At 44.9% G+C, this 27,724-nt stretch overlaps 1 protein-coding gene across 1 annotated transcript in view; it reads left to right on the top strand.

Annotated features, from left to right (window-relative positions):
* PLRG1 (pleiotropic regulator 1) overlaps positions 1–14,398 on the top strand; it is a 202,408-nt gene extending 188,010 nt beyond the window's left edge. The window contains exon 15 of the mRNA XM_085641696.1: positions 14,211–14,398. Coding sequence (XP_085497822.1) covers positions 14,211–14,270 — 60 coding nt within the window. The 3' untranslated portion in view covers positions 14,271–14,398. The remainder of the gene's footprint in view (positions 1–14,210) is intronic.
* The last annotated feature ends 13,326 nt before the right edge of the window (positions 14,399–27,724 follow it).

Below are 27,724 nucleotides of genomic sequence, written 5' to 3'. Positions count from 1 at the left end.
CAGCTTTCTGTACGCTTTTCCACCCATTCCCCTGATTCCGGCGGTGCTCATCAAGCTGTCCCGGTCCAGGGCGCGGATGATCCTGATCGCCCCGGAGTGGCCCAGACAGTGGTGGTTCACGGACCTTCTTCACCGGTCTCTCCTTCCTCACATGCGGTTGCCGTGCAGGCCGGACCTTCTCACGAAGTTCGGGGGGCGGATGGTGCACCCCAACCTCTCGTCTTTGAGTTTGGCGGCATGGCTCCTGAAATAGTGCAATATGGTCATCTGAATCTTCCAGACGATTGTATGGACATTCTGAAGGAGTCTAAGCGACCTTCCACTAGGACATCCTATGCTTACAAGTGGAAGAGGTTCTGTATTTGGTGTAAGTCCAAGAACTTTGATCCGACGACTTGCAAGGAAGATGTCATCCTTCCTTACCTTTTACATTTGGCGCAGTCTGGCCTTAATTTCCATTCCATTAAGGTTCATCTGGCTGCTTTGACTGCTTACAGGAAATGCCCTTCACAGACTTCCTTCTTTCAGATCCCTGTGGTCAAGGATTTTTTGGAAGGCTTGAAGAAAGTGTTTCCTCCCGTCAGACTTCCCTCGCCTTCCTGGGACTTGAATGTGGTGCTGTCCAGACTGATGAGGGACCCTTTTGAACCCATTCACAAGGCTTCGTTGCAGCACCTATCCTGGAAGGCGGCGTTCCTAGTGGCCATTACATCGGCCCGCAGGGTGAGTGAACTTCAGGCGTTATGTTGTCAAGAACCTTATACTGTATTTCATGCTGCTAAGGTTGTGATGCGTACTCACCCTAAGTTTCTGCCTAAAGTTATCTCTGATTTTCATGTCAACCAGACTATAACTTTACCTACGTTCTTTCAGAATCCCTCTTCGCCAGCGGAAAGGGCTCTCCATTCCCTGGATGTTCGTAGGGTGTTGAAATTTTATCTGGATAAGACCAAGGATATTCGTAGGTCTGACCAATTGTTTGTTAATTATGGCTCAGTCAGGACTGGTCTTGCGACCTCGAAGCAGTCCATCTCTCGGTGGATTGTGTCCTGCATACAGTTGTGTTATCAAAAAGCTAATAAGACCTTAGGGGGTAAGCCTAAGGCTCATTCCACCAGGGGCAAAGCTGCCACGACGGCTTTGCTGCGTAATGTTCCGATTGCGGAGATCTGCAAGGCGGCCACTTGGAAGTCGGTCCATACTTTTGCTGCGCATTACTGTCTGGACACGGATGCCAGGGCAGATGCTCAGGTTGGGCAGGCTTCGCTGCGAAATTTGTTCGCACAATAGTGGTTGTGTCTTGTATGTTCTCCACCGCTTTTGTTGTGTGGGGATGGGCTTGCCATTCTATTCACTAGATTATGACTATACACAGAGATCCCCTACTACAGAAGGAGTAGTTTCTTTTCTGTAACTCCAGTTCTGTAGTAGGGGTATCTCTGTTATAGTCATAAGCGCCCGCCCTCCTCCCCGGTGGAGAGATACTTATTTTTAGATGGAATGCTACAGGTCTGGCGTGCTACGCCTTCAAAAAGAACTGAAAGTAAATGGGACCTGCTGGGCATTCTGGGATACTGGGGAAAGTTCTGGAAGCCTGGAAAGTTTTCTTAAAGGCACAGTATCCTGTTTTAAGCCACATAATGGCAGCCTATGGGGCTTGTCTGTCCTATCCTTCCTCTCTATCATTCCAGAGGCTTTTGCTGGTAGAGGCAGGGTTTTTTTCCTTGGAGAGAAAAACTAGACAGGCAGTGCTGTTGTGGTTTTTTGGTGGAATTCTAGTTGAAGTACTGGACAGTGTAGCCTGTGAGTATAGGCTGCATTATCTGTCTTTAAATTAAATTCTCTCTTAAAGGTGTATGCAGGTCTGCATGATTTGTCACCTTTAGAGATTATTTTTTTATTGCTCCGGGGTCCACGCACATGGGCGGGACTATTCACTAAATTATGACTATAACAGAGATACCCCTACTACAGAACTGGAGTTACAGAAAAGAAACTACTCCTTCTTCTTCCACACTTTAAAAAATGGGGCTTTCCACAGATAGATCTGCTTGCCACAGTACACCACAAGAAATGCCCAAACTTTGCATCCAGATTCCCACACCGAGCATCCAAAGGCAATGCTCTATAGATGAATTGGTTAGAGATATTTGCTTACGCTTGGACTTGACCCTCACCTCTCAACTTAATCATGGTATTCTAGTGAAATTGTATTTTTGAGTTTCCTCATAAATAACAGACTGAAGAGGACCTCTAAAGCTAAAATTATACTTTCACAGTGACCTAGTTTGCTGTGCCTTCGGGCCGAGTGGCAGCCCCTGTTGTATGAGCTTAAGTGGAGGGATTCCCAGGCTACTGTGCTGGAGACATCTACTTCTGAATTGGAGGTCTAGCATTCCACAGAATTAACCCTCCTATTCAGTCACCAGAGTCTGTAACTATGTATTTGAAAGGTAAGGTGGTCACCTTACTTCAGGTCAGTACTGACACTGTCTCAAGTCCTGAACTTTTCATCTGCAAATCATTTATTTTAGGTGTATTAATTAATTCAGTCAAGGTAAAACAAAACGGAAGCAATCAGAATACATTAGACTACACAAAAGTCACGCATTTTAAAGAGTGTCCGTAATAACCTGGAGGGAGATAGTTCTATTAGAATTGAAACTTGGCCTAATTTATTGTGACAAATTATTATGGGAAATATTAGCTTTCTGCTGTTTCCGCATTTGCAAAGCTTCAGGTAGGGCTGTTGAGGAAGATCTGATGCATCCCAAAATGCCATTTTGAATCCAACACTACCTTGGCTAGCATTGATTTGGAACAATGTCACATTCTTGACTTTAGCTACATCTTTTTAGCTATTCATTTGATCTTGTATCCAACGATAGAAACAGTAGTTGATGCCTTTTTGATTACCACTTCCTTGAGTGAAAAATAGCTCAAGGCCCAAAAAAATTTCAAACTGGAAAATGATAAAGGAATCCTGTCCTTTTTAATTTTTTCTGTAGCTATTCTGTATGTTTATATGTATGTGTTTTTTGTATAGTGTGAACCTAGCCAAAGCATTGGAGCTCTCTATTGGATCAATGACAAAGATCCAGTCCACAAGTGATTTTAGAAGTGGATGGTTTGTGGACTGTTACTGCATCATGATATAGTGTTCTTTAAAGAGGTGTGCCTTCAACTCTTTTCTGATTTGGAGCAGGGCTTAGGCAGTTCTGATGCATTTAGAGATAATATTCAAGATCATTGGTGACTAGATGGAAAAGGCCTCTTGCCATTACTTTTTTACACTTCTTTGTCTCCAGTCTGATGGTGTCCTGCCTGTGGCTGTTCTGAGAGAGCCACCATAGAGGGTGAATTTGTCATCCAGATAGGCAGGGTTGTGGATTGTGATGAGTTATAAATGATGCAGCTGGTTTTAAAGATGATGTGGCCCCATAAGGCGAACCACTGGAGTGCCATAAGGATGGAAGTGATGTGATCAAATTTGTTCAGGCCCTGCAGGAGTTGTGTTACAACATGTAGAATACCCTTTTGGGGTTCTGGAGCAGGGCGTTCCCTCCATCTAGTTGCAAGAGGACAAGGGCTTGAACAGCAGTTATGAATTTGCTTTCTGGGAGGGTGCCCATGAATCCTCATAACTAGGTGTTAGTTGAAAGTTGGAATTAAAATCCATATTCTCTTTGCTGCCATCTAGTTTGGGGTCCTAAAAAGTAAAAGGTTTTGTTCAAATTTTTGTTTGACTAGAGGTGTAACTCAAATGACTCGTCTCCGCTTGAACTTGAAGCTAACTTGCATTGCTTTAGAGATTCCACATTATTCTACTTTATTTCGCCATCATGTCCACAAAGAAGTTCCAGGGCTTCAGTGTAAGACAAATAAATGGAGAACGTTGCACAGAGATTTCAGCCTACACATTTCGTAGTAATTTCACTTGCAGCCTTTTTTTCCTTTTTTTTTTTTTAGGCCCACCATTTTCTTGCAGTTACAGATCATAGGAGAACCACTTTGGGGTTGGTGAATTTAGTGTTCAATATCATATAAAATAATTATTTTAATATCTGCCCCGTTACAACACCGTGCACACTGGAGGAACCTACTTAGTGTCCATAATCCTTGTTTTCCAGTGGCACCAAGGTGTTCATTTCGAAAAGAGGAATAACAGCTTGGACTCGTGCCACAGGCTATTTCTAGCGACCCCATACCCCTACTCCCCTATCTTCCTTTCCCCATAGAAGCTTTGTAGAAAATCATGATGAGAAATCTGCTGAAGCCTGGAGGGGGCTTAAGGGAGAAGAATTTAAGTGGAGGAAAGTGCCAGAGCCAATCCATATCAGATTATTTTTGAGGCCTGGTCCATTGGTGGATTACAATGAGCGAGTCGCCCATTGAAACCAACAAAACATACACATAATCACTCCCTGCAGGTGCCTCATGCAGAAAACAAAACCAAAAGCCACATCAACACTATTGAGGGAAAATTCCCCTCAATGTCGTTGATTGTACATTATTCCACTATCTACTGGTTCTGTCTTTAATCTTCTCCAAATCTTTTTTATCCTTCTACTATTTTTGATTGTTGTTGGTGGGTGTCGACGTACCTCCATTTGGTGCACCTTGTGACGTCATTGTGCTTCCCCCGGAAGCGCCCATCTTTAGTTGCCATCATCAGATTCGGTTTTTCTGCCTTTGGGTCTGGATGTATGCAGGAGGATCTCCAAAGACCTTAATGAAGAAAGTTACTTAAATTCAAAGTGCTGAAATTACACCGGAGCGAAGGAGTCCTTTAAGGAAGATACCAGAGAAGTTCTGGGATCAGAGCAAGGTATTTTAATCAACAAATCCTGAAAATGAGCTTGCAGGGGGCTCCCTGTACTCTGTGACGGAGAAGACACCATTCCATTTTTGCAAGAACTGCCATCATAAATTTGCCAAGAAGGACCAGCACCCAGTCTACACCCTCTGCCTGCTGGTTGATCATCGCAGCGAAAAGTGTAACGCCTGTTCAGCATTTGTCCAAAAGACTCTGAAGGAAAGACAGAGGCAGAAAACAGCCCACCAAACCATACCCTGCGGGGCCAGCATTCAACACCAGATGTGTGCCTGTCTAGCGGCGAAGAGGAGAATGTCACCGAAGGGGAAGCTGAGGCAAACATCCAGATCTTGGACGCTGACCAAAGGGCCAAGAAGACATTGAAATCAGCGTCCTTCAAGATGGTAGCCGAAACTCGACATTCTGAGGCTAAGACCTCGAAGACTGCGCTGGCGTCGAAATACTCTGCAACCGCAAGCATGTCCAAAGATAAAAATACTCTTGGATCCTTCGAGAAGGATACCGCAGTGAAGAATCCAAGACGTCGAAGGGTGGTCGAGGAAAAGACTCTTCAGTGTCGAAACAGGACAGATCTAAGTCGGAATGACACAGTTCAGTGAGCATGTCTCGTCAGCTAAATGGACTCACAAAGATCTCGACAGCCAGCATCAAGACTCCGAGATCAAAGGGAAGAGAAGACTGGCTGAAATGGCTGATATCCTACTAAAGAAAGACTTTGAAAGCCTTAAATACCATATAGCAAGCAAGTCCTCGATTTTGAAAGAGCATAGGGGCGAAGAGCTCAAGGAACTAGAGCCTCCTCTAACCCCCGATTCTCAAGCAGACCAAGAAGGAGAAATGGAGGAAGGGGAAGAAAAAAGAGATGAAAGGAAAAGAACAAGTTTTGCAGGGCTCTGATGCTCCAGGGTACTAGGAAAGAGAATAGCAAGATCTAGAAATGGATTCCCCAGTGGAAGGGGTAGACACATAACCTTCAAGACCATCACCACCTGATGATATTGGTATCTATATCCGGGTAAAAAAAAAAAGGCAGATGAGATATGGGGTACAACTAGAAGAGGAAAAGCCGCAATCCATGTTTTTTGCTCTAAACTCTTCTACGAACACAATCAAGGATCCAATTTTTTACAAATGCGCTCTAGTGTTTTGGATCATGGGAGAGTTGTTTTCAATGATCCAGCTACATGTAAGGTGGTGGCACCTAGGGCTGAGAAGGAGTACAAACATCATTCTTCAAAGTACCCTAGCTACATACTATTCTGGCAGATTCTATTATAGCATGTTCGGCAGGAAAAGAGCCAGTGTCAGAAGCACATCAGGGCCTCCTCCAGATAAGGAGAGAAAAAGAATGGACCTCATGGAACACAAAGTAGAAAGAAGTGTGGCGACCCAGTGGCGAATAGCTAACTCCATCACACTGCTAAATCGCCATGCCTCCCAGCATTGGAAAGAAAATAGGGGAGCTGATAAAACACCTTCCGGAACAGTTTCAAAGGAGGGCGGCTCACTTGGTGGAAGATGGTAAAAACATTACCAATACCTGTTTGAACTCAGCATTGAATGAGGCAGAAACATCAGGAAGGCACAGGATGAAAGGGATCACAGAAAGACGCTGCACCTGGCTAAGAATCTAAGGTTCTTAACCAGAGGTGCAAGACCATACACTAAATGCACCCTTTAATGGAGAACACTTATTTGGGAGTGCAGTGGACGACACCGTGAATCAATTGAAGGATAACGAGACAGCAAAATTGATAGATGCTCTGCAATTCAGAGGTATCAATACCATTATGAAGATCTGCAGGAAGGGGATCCTTTTAAACAGCAACATCTTACCAAACCTACCAGCAGTCGTTTCAGGGAGGTAGCCAGTCGGGGCAGCAGCATCCGTCTCATAGCTGGCAGTACCAACAGGGTAAACAGTCATTTCGTGGACGTCCACGCGGAAGAGGACAACCACGGGGTAGGGGTTAACAAGCAAGTGACTTTGCACAGTTCACAGAAGGCTCCCTGATTACTCCCAAGAGGACAACAACAAGGGTGCAAACACAAGAACTCCTACACTCAGCACCAGTAGGAGGCAGACTACAAAACGTTCTCAAAGAATGGAAAAAGGTCACCATAGACAAACTGGTGTTAAAACTAATACAATTTTGATAGTGCTTAGAACTAAAGTATCTCCAAGCAAAGCCCCAAATAAAAAGGTACATTCAGGACAAGAAACAGCCCACCTACTCAAGGAAGTGAATGAGTTGCGGACTAAATGGGCTATAGAGTTGGAGACAAGACTGGAAAGAAACCAGGGAAACTGCTCCATATATTTCTTAATTCCAAAAGTAGATGGATCGCTTAGACCAATTCTAGACCTCCGATTTCTAAACAAATTCATAAGAACTCAAAAGTTTAAAATGACCACACTACAGGAGGTAATATCACATTTTCAAATGAGGGGTTTTATGGCCACACTAGATTTGAAAGACGTTTTCCTACACATCCTCATGCATGTCACAAAAGATTCCTTGGATTTGTCGTAACAAGGAACACTACCAGTTAAAGGAATTGGCCTTTGGAATACATTCAGCACCAAGAGTATTCACAAAGTGCCTAGCAACTGTAGCGTCACACCTACGGAGGTAAGGACTACACGTTGATCCCTACCTGGATGACAGGCTGGTGAGAGCAAATTCATACGAAAGATGCAAACAGCATATGCAACAGGTGATAACGCTATTTCAACCAGGGTTCTCCATTCACATAGAAAAGTTCTCACCCGAACTGGAACAGGAAAAGATATTCTTGGGTGCAAGTATAAATACAGTACAAGGGAAAGCCTTCTCAAGCGAGAAGTGAACAATAGGTCTCGCACATGTTTCCCAACTCCATTCGTAATGCCTCAATGGGACCTTAATTTGGTTCTTACTTTTCTGATGTCTGCTCCCTTTGAGCCGCTTCATACCTGCCCTCTTAGGCTTCTCACCATCAAGATGGCCTTTCTAATGGTAATCACATATGCCTGGAGGGTCAGTGAACTGCAGGTGCTGTCATTTCAGATTCCTTATGTGTTTTATCTCTCCCAGACAATCTGGTCCTTCGGGCTGAAGCTTCCTGCTTGCTGAAGGGAGTCACTCCGTTCCACATAGGCCAGCCTTATTCCTATAAAGAAGAGGAGAGACTCTCCTTGTTAGCTCCAAAAAGAGCATTGTCCTTCTACCTTGACCGTACAAAACTGTTCTTTGTGGACGATCAACTCTTTGTAGGATATGTCGAGCCATGATAAGGTTGGCCGTACAGAAACAAACCATCTCCTGATGAATCTTACATTAAGATCTGCTACTCATTGGCCAAAAAGCAATCCCCGGAGGGCTTGTGTGCTAATTCCACCAGAGCAAAGGCTGTGACCACTGCATTAGCACATGGAGTACTGGTCCTGGATATCTCCCAGGTAGCAACGTGGGCCTCGCTGCACACGTTCACCAAACACTACTGCTTGGACAATCCGGTCCATCAGGATGGGCACCTTGCCCTTTCGGTCCTGCTGGACTTTATGGTTAAATCATGTTTGCAGACCCACCCAAGGTATTGCTTTGGGTATCTATTCTAAGGTATAGACTCTGCAGCGAGGAGTCTCTATCAGGTTCACAAGTTACTTACCTTCAGTAATGCCTTATCTGGTAGAGACTCTATCTAGTCTCGTATACCTTAACGACCCACCCATTCTGCCTGGTCTGCGAATTGATTTTAGAGTTAAGAACTGCTCCCCACTTCAGGGCCCTAGTTTCACACACCTGTCGTCCGTTTTCTTTGTGGCTCTGCACTTCTGGCCTGGAAATACCTAAAAAGAAACTGACGTCAGCACGCTGAGGTGGGGCCTATATAGGTAACATGCTTGTAATTTCCGATGTGGATGATGCCGATGATGCCACGCGGAGCCGAAACACGCCACCTACCAGCGTGCAGGACTACTGCTCATGAAAAATGTCTGGATCCACTCTGACGCCTGGGGATAATTCTACGTCCAGGAATATGCTGCTAGTTAGTCTCTATCAGATAAGGCTCTACCGAAGGTAAGTAATTGGTTCATAAATAGATAGATAATGACCTTATAAAAGTTAGATCTCTGGATCTGTGGAATACACAATCTCATCGCAAAGATCAGCCTTGGGATTAAGAGCCTTCTACCTCCTAGGGTCAACATTCAACCCAGAAGTGAAAATTGTCCTCAAGCCAGAATTCTATTTCTGTATGAAAACAGCTATTTACCAGTCTCCTGAAAAAGACCACACAGTACAAGTCTGGCTGCTAGGCCCACCTGGAAATCAACTCAACTTTCACATTTTTCATTTCAGATTTTTATGTCCTTGATGAATCCTCCATCAAGACAAAGTATTGTCCCAGCTCATTAAGAGCATAGCTTATAACTTTTGATCTTGTATCTAGTTCATGAGATTACAGGAATCTGTGACCTGGGTCCAGACTAGAGCTGGTCAAGGGCAGAACAGATATTTCTATTTTTGTGTTTGGGGGCAAGCCAATGGAGTGCATTCCATGTGGGCACTTCAGGGGCGAATATCCGAAAATAGGCCATTGCATGAACATTTTAGTTGGCGGAGGTACACATTCATCACCCTTGACTCTACCACTTCGAATTGCTCACTCAGGGACTGTGAATCTTTTTGTTTGGGTTTTGAGGCGGTTATTGGGCAGTATCCTTTGTGGAAACTCCATACCAGTGGTGGCCTAAGGCCACCAATACAATTTCACTCCACACAGATAGCCAAGTTAGGCCATTTACTCACTTTAAATTCCAGGAATTGCAAGTTCGAGCTTTAAAAGCATTTTTCAGACAGTGACAGCGGTTTGATAACACTTGATGCCAGCCAGTGCAGTATCTTGAAAGTTGAAACTTTTACATGCAGGCATGTGACTCTTAAAACTGATACTTATTGCAAATCAGAATATGCTAATGCCTCCTGGGTCCTTGATACAGCCCCCAAAATGTTTTACTTTACACAGTAGGCCCTTAATTTTGAATACAATTTGCCATATGGCCAATGTTTTTCTATAGGGCTGGAGTAGGAACGACATGCAGAAACTCGGCGACTCTTGCTTTACTGCAGTTTTCACCAAGAAAGTTGCAACAGAAGGACAATGGCACTCTTAAAACTGATACTTATTGAAAATCAGAACATGCTAATGCCTCCTGGGTCCTTGATACAGCCCCCAAAATGTTTTACTTTACACAGTAGGCCCTTCATTTTGAATACAATTTGCCATATGGCCAATGTTTTTCTATTAGGCTGAAGTAGGAACGAAATGCAGAAACTCGGCGACTCTTGTTTTACTGCAGTTTTCACCAAGAACGTTGCAACAGAAGGACAATGGCACTAGATTAAAAAACACAAATAGTGTAACAACGTTACTATGACATGTCTAGCCCCCTGTTTCTGTGGTCTTTTGCTCTGGCTTCAACACTGGAAACACAGTATGGTGTTGTCCCAAGTGCTTCTGCTTCCCAGTCAGAAAATGCCAGTAAATATCCCTACACCCAAAAAACCCTCCACCCAGTAGTAGGCATCCCAATAACAAAGATCGCATCCAGAAAAGTCAAGGTCATGGTGCAAGTAGGCTACCATATTGTGTGAACTCATATTGTGTCTCAGATGAAGCTACTCATCTTGCATACTGTTTCATTGACCCACACGTTAATCTAAATGTACTCCACACACCAAGAGCCACACACGAGTCCCATTTATGGAGACTGGTTGGATTGTGAATAAGGAATGCGAGTAGGCGGCTTGGTTGGAGAGTCAACTGAAGAACAGCTCACAAATGTGCAGGTCTTGGGCTATTGTTACTAAAACCTTCAGGTTGTCTGCTAAACCCTTACATTTTCTACCTGGCTTTTTTGCTTATGACTGATTTGGTCCTCACAAGGCTGTCAAAGCTTGTGAAATACAAAAAGCTGTCATAAACTGTTGTTCTCATACCAATCACAGGAGAAAGCAAAATAAATCTTAAAAGAACCTTTCACACCCTCCTCTTCAAAGAAGCAGAATACATCAGACTGTCCTTTGGAGATCATGGCACACATTACCTACTCGGCGAAGAAGCTTTCTGCACCTCTATGCATGAAATGCCATAACCCGTGGTCTTTCCAGATAGTTAGTCTAGGGTTAAGTCTTTCATTGCCTTTGTTGAGCAAATGTGGTAAAACGGAAACCTGTACTTCTCGAAACATCAAATTAATCTTGCAAGCAGTTAGTAAAATGTACTTTAGTTTGAGCAGTATTCCATGCAAATTTGCCTACTAAGATCTTTTGAAATCCCTGTTTTACCAAATTATTGCTAATATATCTCCTTAGCTCCATGTTTACAAATTGTAGCGCTCAAGTCTTTCCATTAAACTTGAGGAATGGGCAGTAAAGCTTACCAGTATATTTATTTTATTTTTTGTTTATTCATTTTAATAGTTTTTATATTGCGAGCATGACCCTCGCGAGTATCATAGAGCTTTACAAAATTACATCTTGCAGAATGGTAAAAGCAGTCATTTCCCATTCAATACAGATTTATTAACAGTCGAATGACATGGAGACTTCATTAATAATAACATATTGTCAGCGATCAGGCTAGTGCAGATACCAGGCAGTGTCGTGAAGCAGGGGGATAAGGTCGGTACTTCGTGGGAGAGTGCGTAAGGTAGCCAGATAATATTTAATCCTGTGAGCGAACAGGGGATATAAGAGTCATGTGATCTAGGGATGAAATTGTTCATAAGGAATTCTTTGACTTCTTTCTTCAATGATATGACTGAGGGACTCCTTCTGATTTCCGGAGGTGATGAGTTCGAGGTTCTTGGGGCAATCCCAGAGACTGCATGGTTGTAAGTTTTCTTCTTGTGGAATCTCTGAGGTTTCAGAAGAAGGGTGTTGGAGCTTCTGGATGCTCTAGAGCCACTGGAGAGTTTGTGTTTTTGGACGAGATATTTAGGGGTGTTGTGGTGGAAGGCCTTAAGTGTCATGCACACAGTTTTTTGCTGAATTTTTACTTCTGAGGGGAGCCAGTTGAGGTATGTGAGATCTGGGGTGACGTGGCTGTATCTTTTTGAGCCAGTGTTGAGTCAAGCGGCTGAGTTAAGCGAGGCCCTTAAAGGAGTAAGTTTGGATCTGGGCAGTCCAAATAGTGTTGTACTAAAATAATACAACCTGGGAATCACTTAGGCTTGTACAGCATGTTTGAAATCATTTGTTGGGGTATGGGGGGGGGGGGGGGGTAATTTTCTTAAAATACCCAATTGGTGATTTGTTACTTTGGTGGAGACACTGATGTGTTTGTGCACGTTGAGATTCTTGTCAAGAGTAAGCCCAATGATTTTGCAGAGTCAATGATTTGTGGAGTGCGGTTGGAGGCTGTAAGCTGTTTTAGACATTTTTTGATGAGCAGTGCCTGATTGAGTGGAGCGATTAGGAGGAGCTCCGTTTTTTGAGTATTTAATTTGAGGTGATTAGTAGTTAGCCAGTTATGAATTTGCATTAGTGTTGTGTTGAGGGAGCTGATGTCACCTGGGGAGTAGACTTTTAGGTATAGTTGGGTATCGTCAGCGTACATGTGGTATTGGATGTTGGATGAGCTCAGAATTTCTGCGAGGGGCTTTGTGAATAGGTTGAAGAGGGTGGGCAAAAGATGATCCCTGTGGAACCCCACGTTTGATCGGTGTGGACTGAGATAGAGACAGATTAAGCTTGACTCTTTGAGATCTGTTAAGGAAGATGGAGAAGAACCAGATAAGGACTAGACCTGTAAGGCCTATGCGGTGTTCCAATAGGTCATGAGATTTGTGTGATTAACCGTATCGAATGCCGATGATAGGTCAAGGAGGACTAGTAGACAGGCTCGGTTTTGGTCCAGCCTTTTTAGTGCATAGTCTACAATGTGTGTCATAACAGATTCAGTGATGTGCCCTGCACAGAAGCCAGATTGAAATTGGTCTAATAGATGGAAATGATCAATGTGGTTGCAGAGTTGCATGTGAGCACATTTTTTTTAGGAATTTCGACATGGTTTGGATATGGGAAATAAGTCTTTAGTTGTTAAAGTCAATATGGTCCACTTTAGTTTTTTTCAGAATGGGGATAACTAGACCAGAGTTTAGGCAGTCCGGGATGGAGCCTTGAAGGAAGGCGGCATTAACAGTCTCGGTCCAGATTGGGAGTATTACTAGTATGATATACTTGCATAATTTCGAGCAAAGGGGGCCACTGAAATTGTTTGAAGGTTTCAGCCTAATTAAGATTTTTTGAATGGTCTCTTTATCAAAGGTTCTAAAAGAGTTCCTTGAGACGTTGTTTTTAAGTAAAAACCTGGGAGAGCATACTGAACTCCAGGCCTGGTATGGGGTGGGCAGGGTTGAGGGGGCAATAGGACGTTGTTCCACAGCCAACTGCAGGTCATTTCTCATGGTTCTGCCTTCTGCAGAAAAGAGGAGGCAAATTCCTCACAGTTTGGAAGTGAATTGGTTCCCACCAGTGACAGATTGGGTGTGCAGTTCGATTGTGCTTTTATGAGATCAAATAGTTTTTTGGGTCAGTTACTGCCTTGATTTGGAAGTTACATACAGTAGTAAGCATTTTACTTGTAGTCTGCAAGTTTATCTGTCTTCAGACAACCTACTCACCCAAAAGGACCCTTTTGTCAGAAGGAAGAAAGAACGATTTGCGAATTACCAGTGCAAGAGTCAGTACTGCAAAATATTTTACCTGATGGCAGTGATGCTTTCAGTGGTGGTATTTTTTAATCCATTTATTATCTTCCTGCAGACTATCCCAGTGTAGCCAGAGTGGTTACTGAGGAATCCACAAGGGCAAAGCAGTGCAGGAGTCTCCATGTGTGGTTGCCAAGCTCACCGTTGATAGGTTTTTGGTGTTGCTTACGTAACCTTGATAGGTTTTTACTGTTAAGAACCTTAAGTTTGTTGCCTTTACACTATTCTTTCTGGAGTGTGGAGGGAAGTACATTAATGAATCCCCGCACAGGAGTCAATGTAGTGAGTAATTTGTACTGGTTGATCAAGCCAAAATGTGCGTAGAGTTTAAATTGATTAGGACACAGTAATATAAAAGTTATATTTAGCAGGTCAAATTGTTTTTCCTTCAGCGCCTTGCCCACACCTTGACTTCTAGGTAATGTACCCTTATTGTGCAGTTACGCTTGCTGGGTAGGTTATTTGCTGCTACTTTATTTGCTTCTGCAGTGGCACAGTGTGTGAAAACTCTGGGTAGATTAATTAAAAATGTCGGTGTGAAATTGAATGGATTGTGTATATAACTTACGGTATTTATATTCTAAATTGGCTCGATTTTCTTTTTAATTTTAGACTGAAGAAACGCATCCTGTCAGCTGGAAACCAGAAATTATGAAGCGGAAACGATTTTAAAAGACACAAATTATAAACGACTTCTATTACCTTTTTTTTGTAATATCTTTCTTTTATGTTATGCTCTGTGCCAGAGTGAAACCTGCATTTGTGTTCCCAATCTTCATTAAATTGGTGATTTGTATTTATTTTGTGACTCTCACTATGGGGGATTTTGGAATGGGTAATTCTGTTTGCTCAGATATTATTTTTTAGGATTGGTTTATGTGTCTAGGGCACTACTGTGTGTAGAATGTAATACATAATCCTAAGGTGACCCTGACTTCATTGTCCACGACAGTCTGATTAGCACAGGATCTTCAGAATAAGCTCTTAAACTTTGGAGCTGCCTGGGCAACTCAACCATTGTACCACAAGGTTGATCAGGTCAGTTCCTCTAAAGAGTGAACAGCTGCTGTGTTCCTTCATGAAGTTCGTGCAAGAGATTAGGAAAGGGGTCTAAAAACAAGAACATCACTTTTTGTACCTCTGTGCTTCTGTCACGTTTATTCTGCGAGAGACTTCTAGCAGCAGATTTCTCACCTTTTGAATATTCCCCAGGTGTCAGACAGGGTCCATGAACTTTTCTGGTAGTACTTCTGAGCGCTGAAAGGCGACACCGTGACGCTCCACATTGACTCCTTTCTGCTCCATAAGTAATATGGGGGCCTATAAAGACACCACTCCAATGGACTGATGTCTCATTGTTTTTTCAGTGCCTCTGGTCATGGATCCAGAGCTTCTCTTGTCTCTCACAGACATGTTCTTTTCTACAGTGTCCCTAGGATGTCACTCCCTAAGGTGACAGGTTCTAAGCCCTGTAGGGACTGTTGCACACAGATGTCTGTGACAGGTCCCCATTAGGTCTGCTTGTGGTATTTGGGGTCGAGCCACATCTCCAAGATCTGTGGGGACTGCACATCAATGAACCCGAATGCCATCAGGAAACGCTAGGCAAACTTTTGTTGTTGAGACAAGACCACCCAGTGTTGGGACTTCTCTGAGTTGAAGGTTTGTTCCTGGCCAGCTTTCGTTCCCCAAGATGACAGGGCCACTCTTGAGACCGTTCTTCGTCACGCTCCAGAAAGTCAAAGCACAGTTCGGCTCCTTTGAGCCATTTCCGCCCTGCTGATGAAGCTCCTGGGCAGTGCCAGCAGTCCCGTTCCAGAATTCAGGCAACTTCGAAGCCCATTCCTCAGCTGGTTGCAGTACAGTCAGAGATTTTTAGCCTTAAACCACACCAAATCTAAACATTTCTTTTAGCTATTCCCCGGCTCTTCGGATCTCTGCCAACTCCCTCTGGTACACCTTTGTTCCCCACAGAGCCAAGCCCCTGTGTTGCTGCTGGCAGGCTTGCCCTCTGCTCCAGCTCGACCCTCTGTGCTGATTCCCCTTTTGGTTTCAGTACCGACAACACCCTCTGCGCCCATACCCGATCCATTCCCGAGCACATCAACTTCGCCCCCAAAAGAGGTAGCCTTTCCGACTGAGACTCAATAGCGGTTCAAATTGTACCAACATCGCAGCCAAATCTAACTCAAGCTTCTGTTCTTGCCTTACCACCAAACAGTCAACATTCCCTGCATTTTTTAATGACACTGACTCTGATAATGATTCTGATCAGGGTGATGAGTTTGCTCAGCTCTATGCTCATGACAGTTGGTAAGAGGACCTACATGATGATAGTGGGCTTGACGTCTCCCCAGATTCGGCCCTTTTCTCCCAACAGAAGAATCTGCATCCTACGCTATTGTTATGCTTATGGCCTCTGAGGATCTTGACCCCCAGCTTCCCAATATGGAGGTGAAAACCAATACCCTGATGGAAGTTCTGCAGCCTTTCCAGCCTGCTTCTGAGCCTCCTAGGGGCTTGGGCTAAACTTTGTTCCAGCCCTCCAGTTAACTGGAAAATTGCTAGATGCATCACCCTGCTCCAGGTGACTTGGCTTTTCAGTTACAACACCTCACTCTGAAGAGTGCTCATGGTGCAAGGTCACAGCCATCGAGTGGGACACAGAATCCACTGATTCTGTCTGGGTTGCAAGAGATCACTTTGGACAGGCGGGTTCTACAAATTGCCTGCAAATGCTATGTCCTGTCCTCCTTTTCATCCCTGCCACACCTTCCATTGTCCACCCAATGGCTGATGGCGAACAACGTTTCCATATAGCGTCAGGAAGTGCAAGCCCTCCGGGCTAATCAGGCTATTGAGAGGGTACCTGAGCGTGTTGTGAGTTGTGGTTGTTAATCCCGCTACTTTATGGTTCTCAAGAGAAATGGAAGTCTGCGACCTATTCTTTTCAAGGAGAAATTCAAAAATGCCAACCCTGTCCCAGGTGTTGTCTGCCCTTGACTCTGGCATTGGAATTGCTGGACGACTATTTCCATTATCCAGTCCTGCCGGCCCATCTGTGCTACCTGCGGTTCGTGACGGGAAAGGAGCAAATTTAGTTTGTTATGATACCTTTCGGTCCCCACCAGTGCCCCTCGGACGTTCACTAAAGAGATGGTGGTGGTGGCAGCACCTCTTCGGAGGTCAAGGGTGTCAGTCTTTATCTCAGCGACTGCTATTGATGGCAGGCTGATCACAGGCAGTCGTTAACCATCTTCGGACTACTGCAAACCTGCTGTCATCTTTAGGGTTCACTGTCCACATCCAGAAGCCACACCTGACTTCTTCTCAGTACCTCCCTTTTATCTGAGCCATCCGTTACACTGTATGGTTGTGTGCTTTCCCTCCGGGGAAGAAAGTCCGGAGCATTCAATGTTTCAGCCTCAGTCCTGGATTTCAGTGAGGTTGACTCCGAGGCTTCTGGGACTGATGGCCTTCTGCATCCTGCTGGTCGAGCACACCAGTTGGCTTGTGCAGGCTCCGCAGTAGGATCTGAAGTCCCAGTGGGCCCAACATTAAGGGGACCTCTCTGATCATGTCCAGAACTTAAAGGAGACTGTGAAAGATATGCAGTAGTGGCTACGGGACTGCAATTGGGTCAGAGGCGGGTCCCTCTCCTTTCCCCTCCTATGGCTGACAGTGGTGACTGATGTATCGCGTCTGGGTTGGGCTGGCTATCTGAGAGAGGCGGAGATCAGAGGTAAAGTCCTGGCTCCATATCAACCTTCTGGCGCCAAGGGCCATCTGTTTGGCACTCAAAACCTTCCTGTGGTCCATTGCGGACAACACTACCTCCATGTGGTACTGCAACAAACAGGACGGGTCGAGTTATGAACCCTGTGCCAGGAGACATGTGCCTCTGGAAATAGTTGGACCCCCAAGAAATTTTCCTGGGCATCTGGCAGAACCTTTGAATGCCAGCGGTTCATGAATGGCAGCTACACCCGAAGGTATCTTCCTCTAATGGTGAGAACCTTTGCTTGATCAGTTCACCGCCGCGGAGAACACACAAAGTTAGCACTTCTGTGAGGTGGAGTTTCCCAGGTGTCTTTCTTGGAGACACATTCCACTTCGAGTGACACTCTGGACTCCTTTATGCCAATACCGCTCCAGTCACGAGCTCAAGACAGACCGGGTCCAAGTCATCCTAGTAGCTACCGTCTAGGAATTGAGAGTAGGGTATTCAGAGTTCCTGGGCATGAGCATCTGCCCTCCGATCAAGCTCCCTCTCTGAGAGTATCGGTTGTCACAGCAGAACGGTTGGGTTCTCCATCCAGACCTTCACAACCTCCATCTTCATTCATGGAGATTGACAGCAGGACACCGTTGACCTTCTTCCAGAGGTAATTGATGGTATCTTGGCAACCAGGTGTCTCTGAATGAAAACCGTATACTCCTGTCGGGACCAATTTGTTGTTTGATGGAGCACTCGCCAGATAGGCTCCCTTCAGGCAAAACTGTCCATTGATTTTTTTTGTTTGTTTTGTCTCTCCCAGGTAGGGCCTTGCTCTAGGTAGAGTCAAAGGTTCTCTTTGGCAGTCTCCGCCTTCTTACCGTTGCCTGATCAGCCCTCCCTACTTAAATCACCTGGCATCTTTTCTCCCAAAAGTTGTGACGCCATTCGATGTCGGCCAAACCAACTCACTGCCTGTGTTCTGTGCTCCACCTCACCCTTCTGGAGGAGGAAAGGACTTGATTGATTGATCATGCCAAGAATCACTGAATGGATGGTCATCCCGGTCTCAGGTTTGCCAGAGTGAAGAAAGGCAAGGCTGTGCAAAAGTGTACCATACCAGGCTGGATCGTATTCTGCATTAAGATCTACGACACAACGGCACCACGTGATCGGAATTCCGACATGGAGAATGCTGCTGGAAGATTAAGGCAATTTGAGCCGTCGCAAGTTTGAAATAGTGATACCGTGCTGGAAGAAGAACAGCAGTGTAATCTATCCACTGAGTGTTCGGCTTCCTTACACGGGACCACTGCTCGATAAAAGCTGACTTCAATCATTTGTTGAACAGGGTTCGTCACGCTTCAATATACAGCTTTAGCGCTAATACTGAGAGGTTTGAGAGGAGTCTTCTCCTGTAGGATCTATACGAAGCATTGAATCCCCTTGAATTAAATGGCGTTGTATTCCTTTTGCCCTTGTCCTGATGAGGCTGGAATTAATGGGCCGAAACACGTCGACCCCATAATATGGAAGAGTCTGACATACCATGAATGATATGAAAAATTTATTACGCGCTCCATGTACTAAGCGGAGGGTTGACTTATCCCCTCAAGTGTGTATCGGACTACTTCTTTTTCCCGGATTGTTTTTTTTAATTATGCCTCTTGATTATAATTATCACCCGTATGTAGAAAGAATGGGTACAAAGGATTTGTACATGTATATGTATGTAGTTACTTGTGCATAGGTTTTGTGTGTTTTTTTGTCAAAGATAAAATATATTTTTAAATATTACTCTTGGAGGTGGTATCTGAGTAACATGAAAAAAGAAAAAAGTGTAGAGATTTAATACTCGGTGATGGGGATCAATTATTTTTTTTCCCTTAAGAAATATAGGTTTATTTGTTCCTCTGCAAATGACTCATTGTCTGGAAACAGACCATGAGTTTGTTTCCACAAGCAACAGCAAAGAAGCAGACTCCAGAAGGCCTGTGTGTCCATTCCACCAGGGCCAAAGCTGTGACTACTGCATTGGCAAGTGGAGTCGCTGTCCAGTGTGGGCGTCCCTCCATATTTTCACGAAGCAGCACTGTCTGGAGAGCCAAGTCCATTGAGAAGATTTCTTTGCCCGCCTGGTCTTGCAGGACTTTCTGGTTTGAGTCCATCTACTGCCCTCCTCCCATTGAGTACTGCTCTGGTATCTGTTCAAAAACTGAGGAGTTTGCAACTAGATGTCTCGATCAGAAGAACAAGTTACTCAGGATCAGAAAGTTTTTGATTGGTGCCAGGTCATATGAGAAGGACTCGTAGGGAGTGGGGTTATGGAGATCACACCCTTTCTGATTTTCTTAAGTGCAACAGTAAGCTCCTGTGGTCGGACAGTCACCAGGTTTGTCATTTTTGTTTGCCCAGCACCCATTAGGAATGCTGCTAACAATAAGATATAGAAGGGAACATCAGTGGATGAATTACAAAATGTCTCAGAACCCTGTAGCACCATCATCAATCTTCAGACATCAAGGTAACCTGCTCAGAAGAAGGTCCGTCTGGTATGCAAGTGGGACAACTAGATTGAAGTTCAGAAACACTCTACTCTGCAGGCTCCGACTATAAAGAGGGACAGTCTTAAAGGGCACCAGTGGCACCTGTAACTAGGATACAGACCATCAGAGAGAGTAATTCCTCAGACTCCATCTGAGGATTGTCGCTTCAGGGTTCCATCTATACAAAGCATGTGAACGCTAGAGCAAGAACCAGTCTCAAGAGAGGTGGACTTTGAACGCCCATACTATGCCAAAGAGACCTTGCCAGACAGCCCCTGAGGCCGCTAATCAAAGATAGGCAAAATAGGTTCCAGAGAAGCCTCAAGCAAAGGCACAGAGCCATGTAGCCATACCATAAACCGCATCTCGATCCTTCACAGGAAATGCACCCAAAATATGGAACTCCATACCAGTCCATATCAGAACCAACCCCTCCTACCTAGAGTTCAAAAGACAGTTCAAAGACCTCCTCATCAACAGATCTCTCACAAATGGATAGCCTTAGCCAAACAAACAAATCATGCCCACAGGAGCACACAGACACCCTTGACACCAGGACATCTACCTCACTCGCCTCATGACCACCTCCTCTTCCCCCTCCCCCTCATTGGTCTCATCCTGTCATGAGTCACTGAGCTCTCTACAAAGACAGTAATGGAAGCAGCATGGGTCAATGTACATACCTATGTGATACTATATATTTCAAGTGACATTTTGTTTTATACAATGGTATTGTTTGATGCCTCTTAATTCTCTGTACATACTAAAATGTTAATGCTACCCTACAAGTGACAATGTTGTGAAGCGCTCCGATACCTTCGGGTCTGGATAGCGCTATAGAAAACTCTTGAAATAAAAATAAATAAATAAATACAATGCCTTACCCAAGGCATAGAACTAACAACACCTTTGGTGCCGAAGGAGAGAAGTTGACCTAACGACTAGTGCGGTCGACTGTGAATCTGGGGAACTGGGTTCGAGTCTCGGCAATGACGCTGAACATCTTGTGATTCTGGGCAAATCACTTAATCTCCCTGTGCCTTACAAAATAATGTGTCCTCATGTAATGCACCTGGTGCTATGTAAAGCACTCTGATACCCGATTCGGGTCAAGTTCGCGCTATATAAAACTCTGAAAAGAAAAAAAAAATCTCTGAAGTCTGCTGCTAGACAAGTTTCGACTGACATTGACACCAAGCAATCATCGATCTGCTTGAACGCCCAGATGACGGGCAGAAGATTTGCATGCACCCGCAATCTGGGAAGGTTTCTGGCTTGCCTCCCACAACACCTCTTAAGAAGAGAAATCTAACATTCGGTGAGATCTGAGGAACTGCACAGGTTCCGTAAACCAAAGCTACATTGACAGGACACCCGAACTGTGCCTCGGCCACCACTAAGCCCTGCTCCGCCACCACCAGGGTCACCATAGCTTTTACCTTCTCCACAACACTTTACACACACTGACTCAGATGAGGGCATGGAGTATGAAGTATCCGTAGCAGGATTATAACATGGCCCCCCAGGATGATACCATCATTGGGCCCTTCCCGGTGAATGCTTTTCTACCACATAACTCTACAGCATAACATGCGGTCAAAAGGCAACAAAACACAACCTGGTGAATCTGAATGCCATTGAGGAAGCAGATGACTTACTGGTAGACGCCCTATTGAAAACTAAGTGGTCTGTTCTGTTCTTGCCTGTTGCTAAGAACATGAAGTATGCGGCAGAGAACTCTAGGATGCCAGTTCAAGTCTGGGTTATTACGCACATGATATAGAAGAAATATAAACCAGCCCCCGATAACTCACTTGATACCAAGGAACATGTACCTCCTGACTAAGTGGTGCACACTGCAAGGAAAATAATCTTTTCACCAGTAACTGGTGATGCACAGCCTTTGGATAAGGACCACTGCTAAATCGATGCAGCAGGAAAGAGTTCCATTAGGAGCAGCGATATAGTGGCACATAGCTAACTCAGTAGGCCTTTTCTCAAGGTATGACTGATCCCTTTGGAAGGGGATAGAGCAGTTGGTCCAAATCTCCTTGATGTATACCACAAGCACTGTAAAAGGTTTCAAAAGTGAATGCCAGTATCATTCTGAGATGGCACATCTGACTCTGGATTTCACCCTGACATCCAGAAGCATTTCATCAAAGTCCCTTTTAATGGTGAACATTTGTTTCAACCACAAGCTAATACAATCATGGAGAAGATAAAGAATGACACAGCTAAAGCCATGAGGGCACTTCAAACGCAACGTGGTAAAACTATTCTCACTGCCAGCACACACGAAAGGAAAGTTGGTTTTGTCAACTTTACAAAAAGGCTACTACTTATTGTTTCATAACATGCTACCAAACAGCCCACCTCGCCGTCACACAATCAGTCTGGAACATCCAAGACTGCTGCAGGAGCAGGTGCAAGCACTTCTTAGCAAGGGTGCAATAGAACCAGTTCCTGTCAATGCCTGAATCTTGAATACAATTCATAAGCAGTGTTGCAAAGTAGAAACTTTCTGCCCTAGTTACCCCCACTTTTTGCCTAGTGTCAGTGTGTTTTGACTGTAGTAGACTGGGATCCTGCTAATCAGGGCCCCAGTGTCTGTGCTCTCTCTCCTCCCACCCACAATTGGTATACTGAAGTACCCCTGTAAGTCCCTTGTATATCTCGTACTAAGGTACTTAGGACACTGGTAGACTACGGTTCTCCCATGGACTGCACCATGTATTGTGCCACCCATGGGAGCCCATGCAAATTGTCTACAGGTCTGCCATTGCAGCCCGCATGAAATGTTGCATGCACCTTTCACTTCAGGTATACGGTTTTCCTTATATCCTGGTCCCTGCACTTACAACCTATAAGTCACCCCTAAAATAGGCCTTACAGCCCACAGGCAGGGTGCATGGTGCTACAAAGCCCGAAGTCATTTTCTGGCTTTGTAAGTGCAAGGAAACCATTTTAAGGTATGTAGTGGACACTGAATGAACAAATTACTTTATTGTTTGATAAATAAGTCATTACAATAATGGACATACAACAGTAAAAACATGTGTCGATACTAACGTAGTGGGGGAGAAGGGTAAAACATGAACTGAGTTTCTATATCCTTGCTTGCATTATTTCCTCAAGTTCTGTTGAAAAACAAACCTAAATATAGCCCTTAATCAATTAATGACATCACATATAAATAGCGAATATTAGGGGTTATGATATTCAACGATAAATAATTGTTAGACCTAATCAGCACCCAGTAAAAAATTCATAATATCTCTAGGTTCATACTGCTTAAGTTTGGACTGCATTTAGACAAAGGGTCCTTTTAGTTCATTCTCAGTTAAAACAGTAATAATTCATTAAATTTAAGCATCATGCTAAGGAGAAGGTGCAAAGCACTAGTCATTACTAAAAGCCTTCTAACAGTTCCACTGATGGTATAATTATATTTGTAAATAAGTAATACCCTGCAAAGAGTTGTAGCAAAAGGGAGTGATGTACAAGTGATGTACAAAATGTTATTTCTCCACTATCGGGGGTGCAATAAAATAAGCAAATTAGCGTTGCTGCGGGATTACAGCAGCCCAGTGAAGATTGACAGTGGCTGATTCACTGGCTCGCAGAGTCAGTAAGCCTAGTAGACACCTCTCCTTCAGAAATAGGTGTCTTGGGCTAGGGTGGGGGTGCTTCCGAGCACCTCCAGGCTACTTTGAAGGGCACATTTGGAGTGTTCCTTGCATAAACCGGTCTGCCACAGTCCAAGAGCCCTTGACTCCCACTCTGGTTCTAAACTACACAAAGGACAGGGGTGTAACTACCCCCCTGTCTAGCTCCTCCCCTTGGAAGTGGCATGAGCTCTGCCAGGTGGCCACTTGATTCTGCCATCTTAAATATTAGATGGACAGAGGCCTCAGGGAGCACCTGAATGGTAGCGTCCCTGGCCCTCCCTGATAAATGGGTCACCACAGAAGTAGTCCTACCCCCTTTTTGAGGGTTAATTAAGGGCTCCTCTGAGGGTGGATCCATAGATTTGTCCAGACTTTGTCTTCAAGAACCTGGTGGACACTGTACTCTGGTGTTGGAACCGAGCCAGGAACCAAGACAAGACTGCCTCTGGTAGGAAGACTCCTACTGCATCTTCGTCTCCGTGCTCTTCCAAGTTCTGCACCTCTGTGGCTGCGCATCCTGCTAAGTCCCCCACTACTCTGCATGCATCAAGATAGCAAGGAGACATTTCCCTTGAAGTGAAGGAGTCACTCCCCTGCATCTGCAGGTACCTCGACGACGATCGACTTTTGGGTCCTGCTGTCCCACGGACACCTCCTGGCTCTACAACACAGATGGTTTGTTGGCTCTCCAGAGGCCTGACCAGTCTTCCCTGCCTCTTGGGAGACTGTAATCCCTCTCCAACCTAACGCAACCCCATCCCTGTACACCACAGCGGTTTGCCATTGCTTGCTGTTTCTCCTGACAGAAGATCTTCAAGCTCCAAGAATCCCCCGCCACCAGCATCACACAGCTCCAAGAGTGACATACTCCCTGCTTCTCCAGCGACGTGGCCATCTATCTTGTGTGTGCTGCCGAGGCTTCCCTGTTGCCAAAGGGTCCTCCTGGGGTCTCCACCAATTCCTGCTGGTTCTCCTGCTTGCTGAGGGCCGGTCCTGACTTACCCTTTCGGGATGAGTCCCTCAGACCCTGCTGGTCTGCAACTAAGCATTTCTTTGTGCAACACGTCTGTTGCATTTGCTAAGGCTTGCTTGTGTTCCTGCTGGCCACTGACATTCCTACATCTAGACAGCCGATGTGGGGGCAGCTCGTGGAAGATGCCTGGGCTCCACAGCTGCAGTTTCAAAACCTATGTGCTACAGTAAAGTGCCTCTGACAAAGGCTGGCATTGTGCTCCTTCTCTTCATGGACCCATTTGGGTGGTTTGGACTCTGTCCCCTCTTTTTGCAGGTACTTCTTGTCCGGAATCCACATCTAGGTTTCACCGACCTGGTCCACGAACTCTGTAGCAGCTGGACGTCCAAGGTTCCTCACTGGATTCAACCGGACTTCCTGGTGTCGGTGTCCTGGTTCTCTGGGGATCTCCAACCTCCCTGGTTCCACAAGGTTTCCTCTGGGTCCTCTGGGAAGGGCCCTGAAACAGTAAAACTTCAACTGTGACTTCCCACGTTAGCCTATGAACATTGACACGGTGTATCACCTCTGCACACATGCGCATAGCAACTCTTAGTTACTTACCTGTGGTGGTTCCATAGTCCCTCTGGTCCCTAGTTCTTAGGTGTTAGTCTGGGTTTGGTACTCGCATCGCATTCCATTTTCTTAGTATATGGATTGGGCCCCTTTAGGGGCCCATCTGTTTTATCTGCTTTACTTATCTGTTTTGAAGTATATTTTATTGCGTATTGATATCTCCAGGTAGGAGATATAGCAAAGCAGTTTTAGTGTTAGTGTATAACAAATACAAGGTATTTTTCTAACACTGGTGTGGTTCTTGTGTGTAAGCTTCACTCACTGACTCTGTGGTAATGTACCTGATTTGCACCCTTCTGAATAAGCCTTAGCTGCTCTCCACACCTACCCCTTGAAAGCTTTGTTCAGGGACCACTTGTACTATCACTAAGGGTTGCCTGTGCTTAGTGCAGTATGCCTCACCAGTAGGTGTACACCATATAGTAAGCCAACTTCCTACAAGCAGGATCTTTCTTTGATGGCGAAGTTTATTCAGGCAAGATGTCTGGCAAAAATCTGTAAATACATGTCATCCAGCAGTGGGAATTTCCTCCACTGTTGTGTTTTCAAGCATAGCAAACAGATAGGTCTTCATTATTCATGTAACATCTTTTTTCTGGTACATTGATAACATTTAGTTAAACAGTAACTGCAGCAGCAACCTAGAGAGTTACTTGCAAATGCCAGAATTAGGACTTAATATCTTCCTCGCTTGTTTTTCCTTGTCACCCGAAGCTGAGCTCTGCAAGATATCCTTGTTAGTTGCAGAAGCTCGTGCATGTATTTGTGCAATAGCAATGCTTTTATGTAACTTGAACAAGATGGAATTGGTTTAGTTTTTGTGTTTGCGGCCCAGACAGTTGCAGTGCCCTTATTTTGGCACTGCTAGCCAACTATCTCACCACTCGTTATTGTTTAAATGTCTGGCCTCCTTTTGGAATTTATACTTTCTCTACATCTTCCTAATTTTCTAGAGCCTGCTTGTAGCATTTGTAATCTCTATAGTTCCTTTCCACATTTTATTACACTGAGCATAAGTTAGGCCCTATGTATATTTGTAAAAGCACATGTAAATACGACAATTGGCAATCCCAGAGGACCTGCAATCTAGCTGATTTCTTATCTTTTGCTTAAATCCTGGTAGACCCATCTTGCGCTCTTTTTGTGAAACGTTAGTTTTATCGAATATAAGATTTTGTACATTTTGTGTATAGACAAGGATGCAAATGCTGTACTGTTGACTAGCGTTTAGCTCCCGTTCGCCTTCATTACAACGAAATCCAGAGCCATTCCTTTTCGCTAAATCATTCTGCGCATAGCAGCCATTTCATCTGATAGAGATCTCCAAGTCCCAGGTTCCTTACCTTAGATTTATCCCCAGGCGCCAGACTGGATCCGGAAACTTTTACAAGCAGTACTCTTCCGTGCTAGTAAGTTGCGTTGTTCGGATCCACATAGCGTTGTCTTCTCTGGAAGTGGCATGTAGGGTACCTCTGTGCGCTGGCATCAGTTGGTTCCTTTCTATGCCAGGTAGTGCTGATATGGTTTGAACTACCACTCAGTTATTTATATACTGATATTTTTGTGACTTTTTGTTGACTCATTTTTAAAATGTTATCTCCTGGTGTGAAGATTGCACCAAAGAAACCAGCTGGTTTCAAACCATATGGGGTCTTTCATAGGCAAATGTCGGTGACAGACCCTTGGTATGTTTGTGGTGCCTGGATCTGGGACACGCCGAGTAAGCGATCCCTCAAGCTACTTGCCATCCGATGTCGTCAACTCCGTTGAATTCAAGGTCCTGTTCATATGGGAGGTCCCGGGACCATTCGTGGAGCCCCTCCCGATGTACATCGTTGCATTCAAAGACATCGGTAAGTCCCACAAAAACGAGACATCGAAGAAATACAAATGCTCGTCGACTTCACTGCATCTGTTGGTGTCATCCGATGAGACAATGGAGTGTCAGCACTCTAGGCTTCGCTAGTGGGCGGTACCTAAATCTGGGTTCGCTCCGCACTTCTCTGATGACCCCTGCCCAACTAAAAGAGTTTTATTAGGTCATGCACGTCAAATTAGGGTAGCACAGCCCCTCTGAAGCGCCTTTGGGCTGCACAGGCACGTTAGGGACCCCTACTGGATACACATCAGTGAATTCGCCCTCAGCACCAGTCAGTCCCCCTGGATCACTTGCGTGATCTGGAACCAAGACCTTCCTTGACACCCACTCCTTGGCTGCCACCCTTATCAATATTCCAAACTCATGGAGCCAGTCCTACTCCGACTTCGACCGGGCTCATACTTCCCACAGCAGAGCCAGTGCCTTATTGGCCTGGCGAAGGAGACCAATGTGAGGGATCTATGGACCCTTATTTATACGGGTTCCCTGAAGAAAAGCAGGAACAGGGCATCGGTTATGAGGAACTGGCGGATGCCAGTGGGTTAGACCCCTCTCCCGATACTGGCCTGCTCTCCTACTACCGTGCCTACCGAGGAGGGAACCTCTTTTTTTGATGCTAGTTCATAGGGTCTTGGACTCTCAGTTGCCCACTGTGATAGTCAAGGTGAATGTCTTGACAGAAGTGCTTCACGGAGTCTCCCCTTTCGAACCCCTTCTCCCATTCATT

Source organism: Triturus cristatus, chromosome 2_2 (assembly GCF_964204655.1).
Source record: "Triturus cristatus chromosome 2_2, aTriCri1.1, whole genome shotgun sequence".
NCBI lineage: Eukaryota > Metazoa > Chordata > Amphibia > Caudata > Salamandridae > Triturus > Triturus cristatus.
Note: the sequence above shows the minus strand (reverse complement) of the source record. Positions and strands in the feature narration are given on the sequence as shown.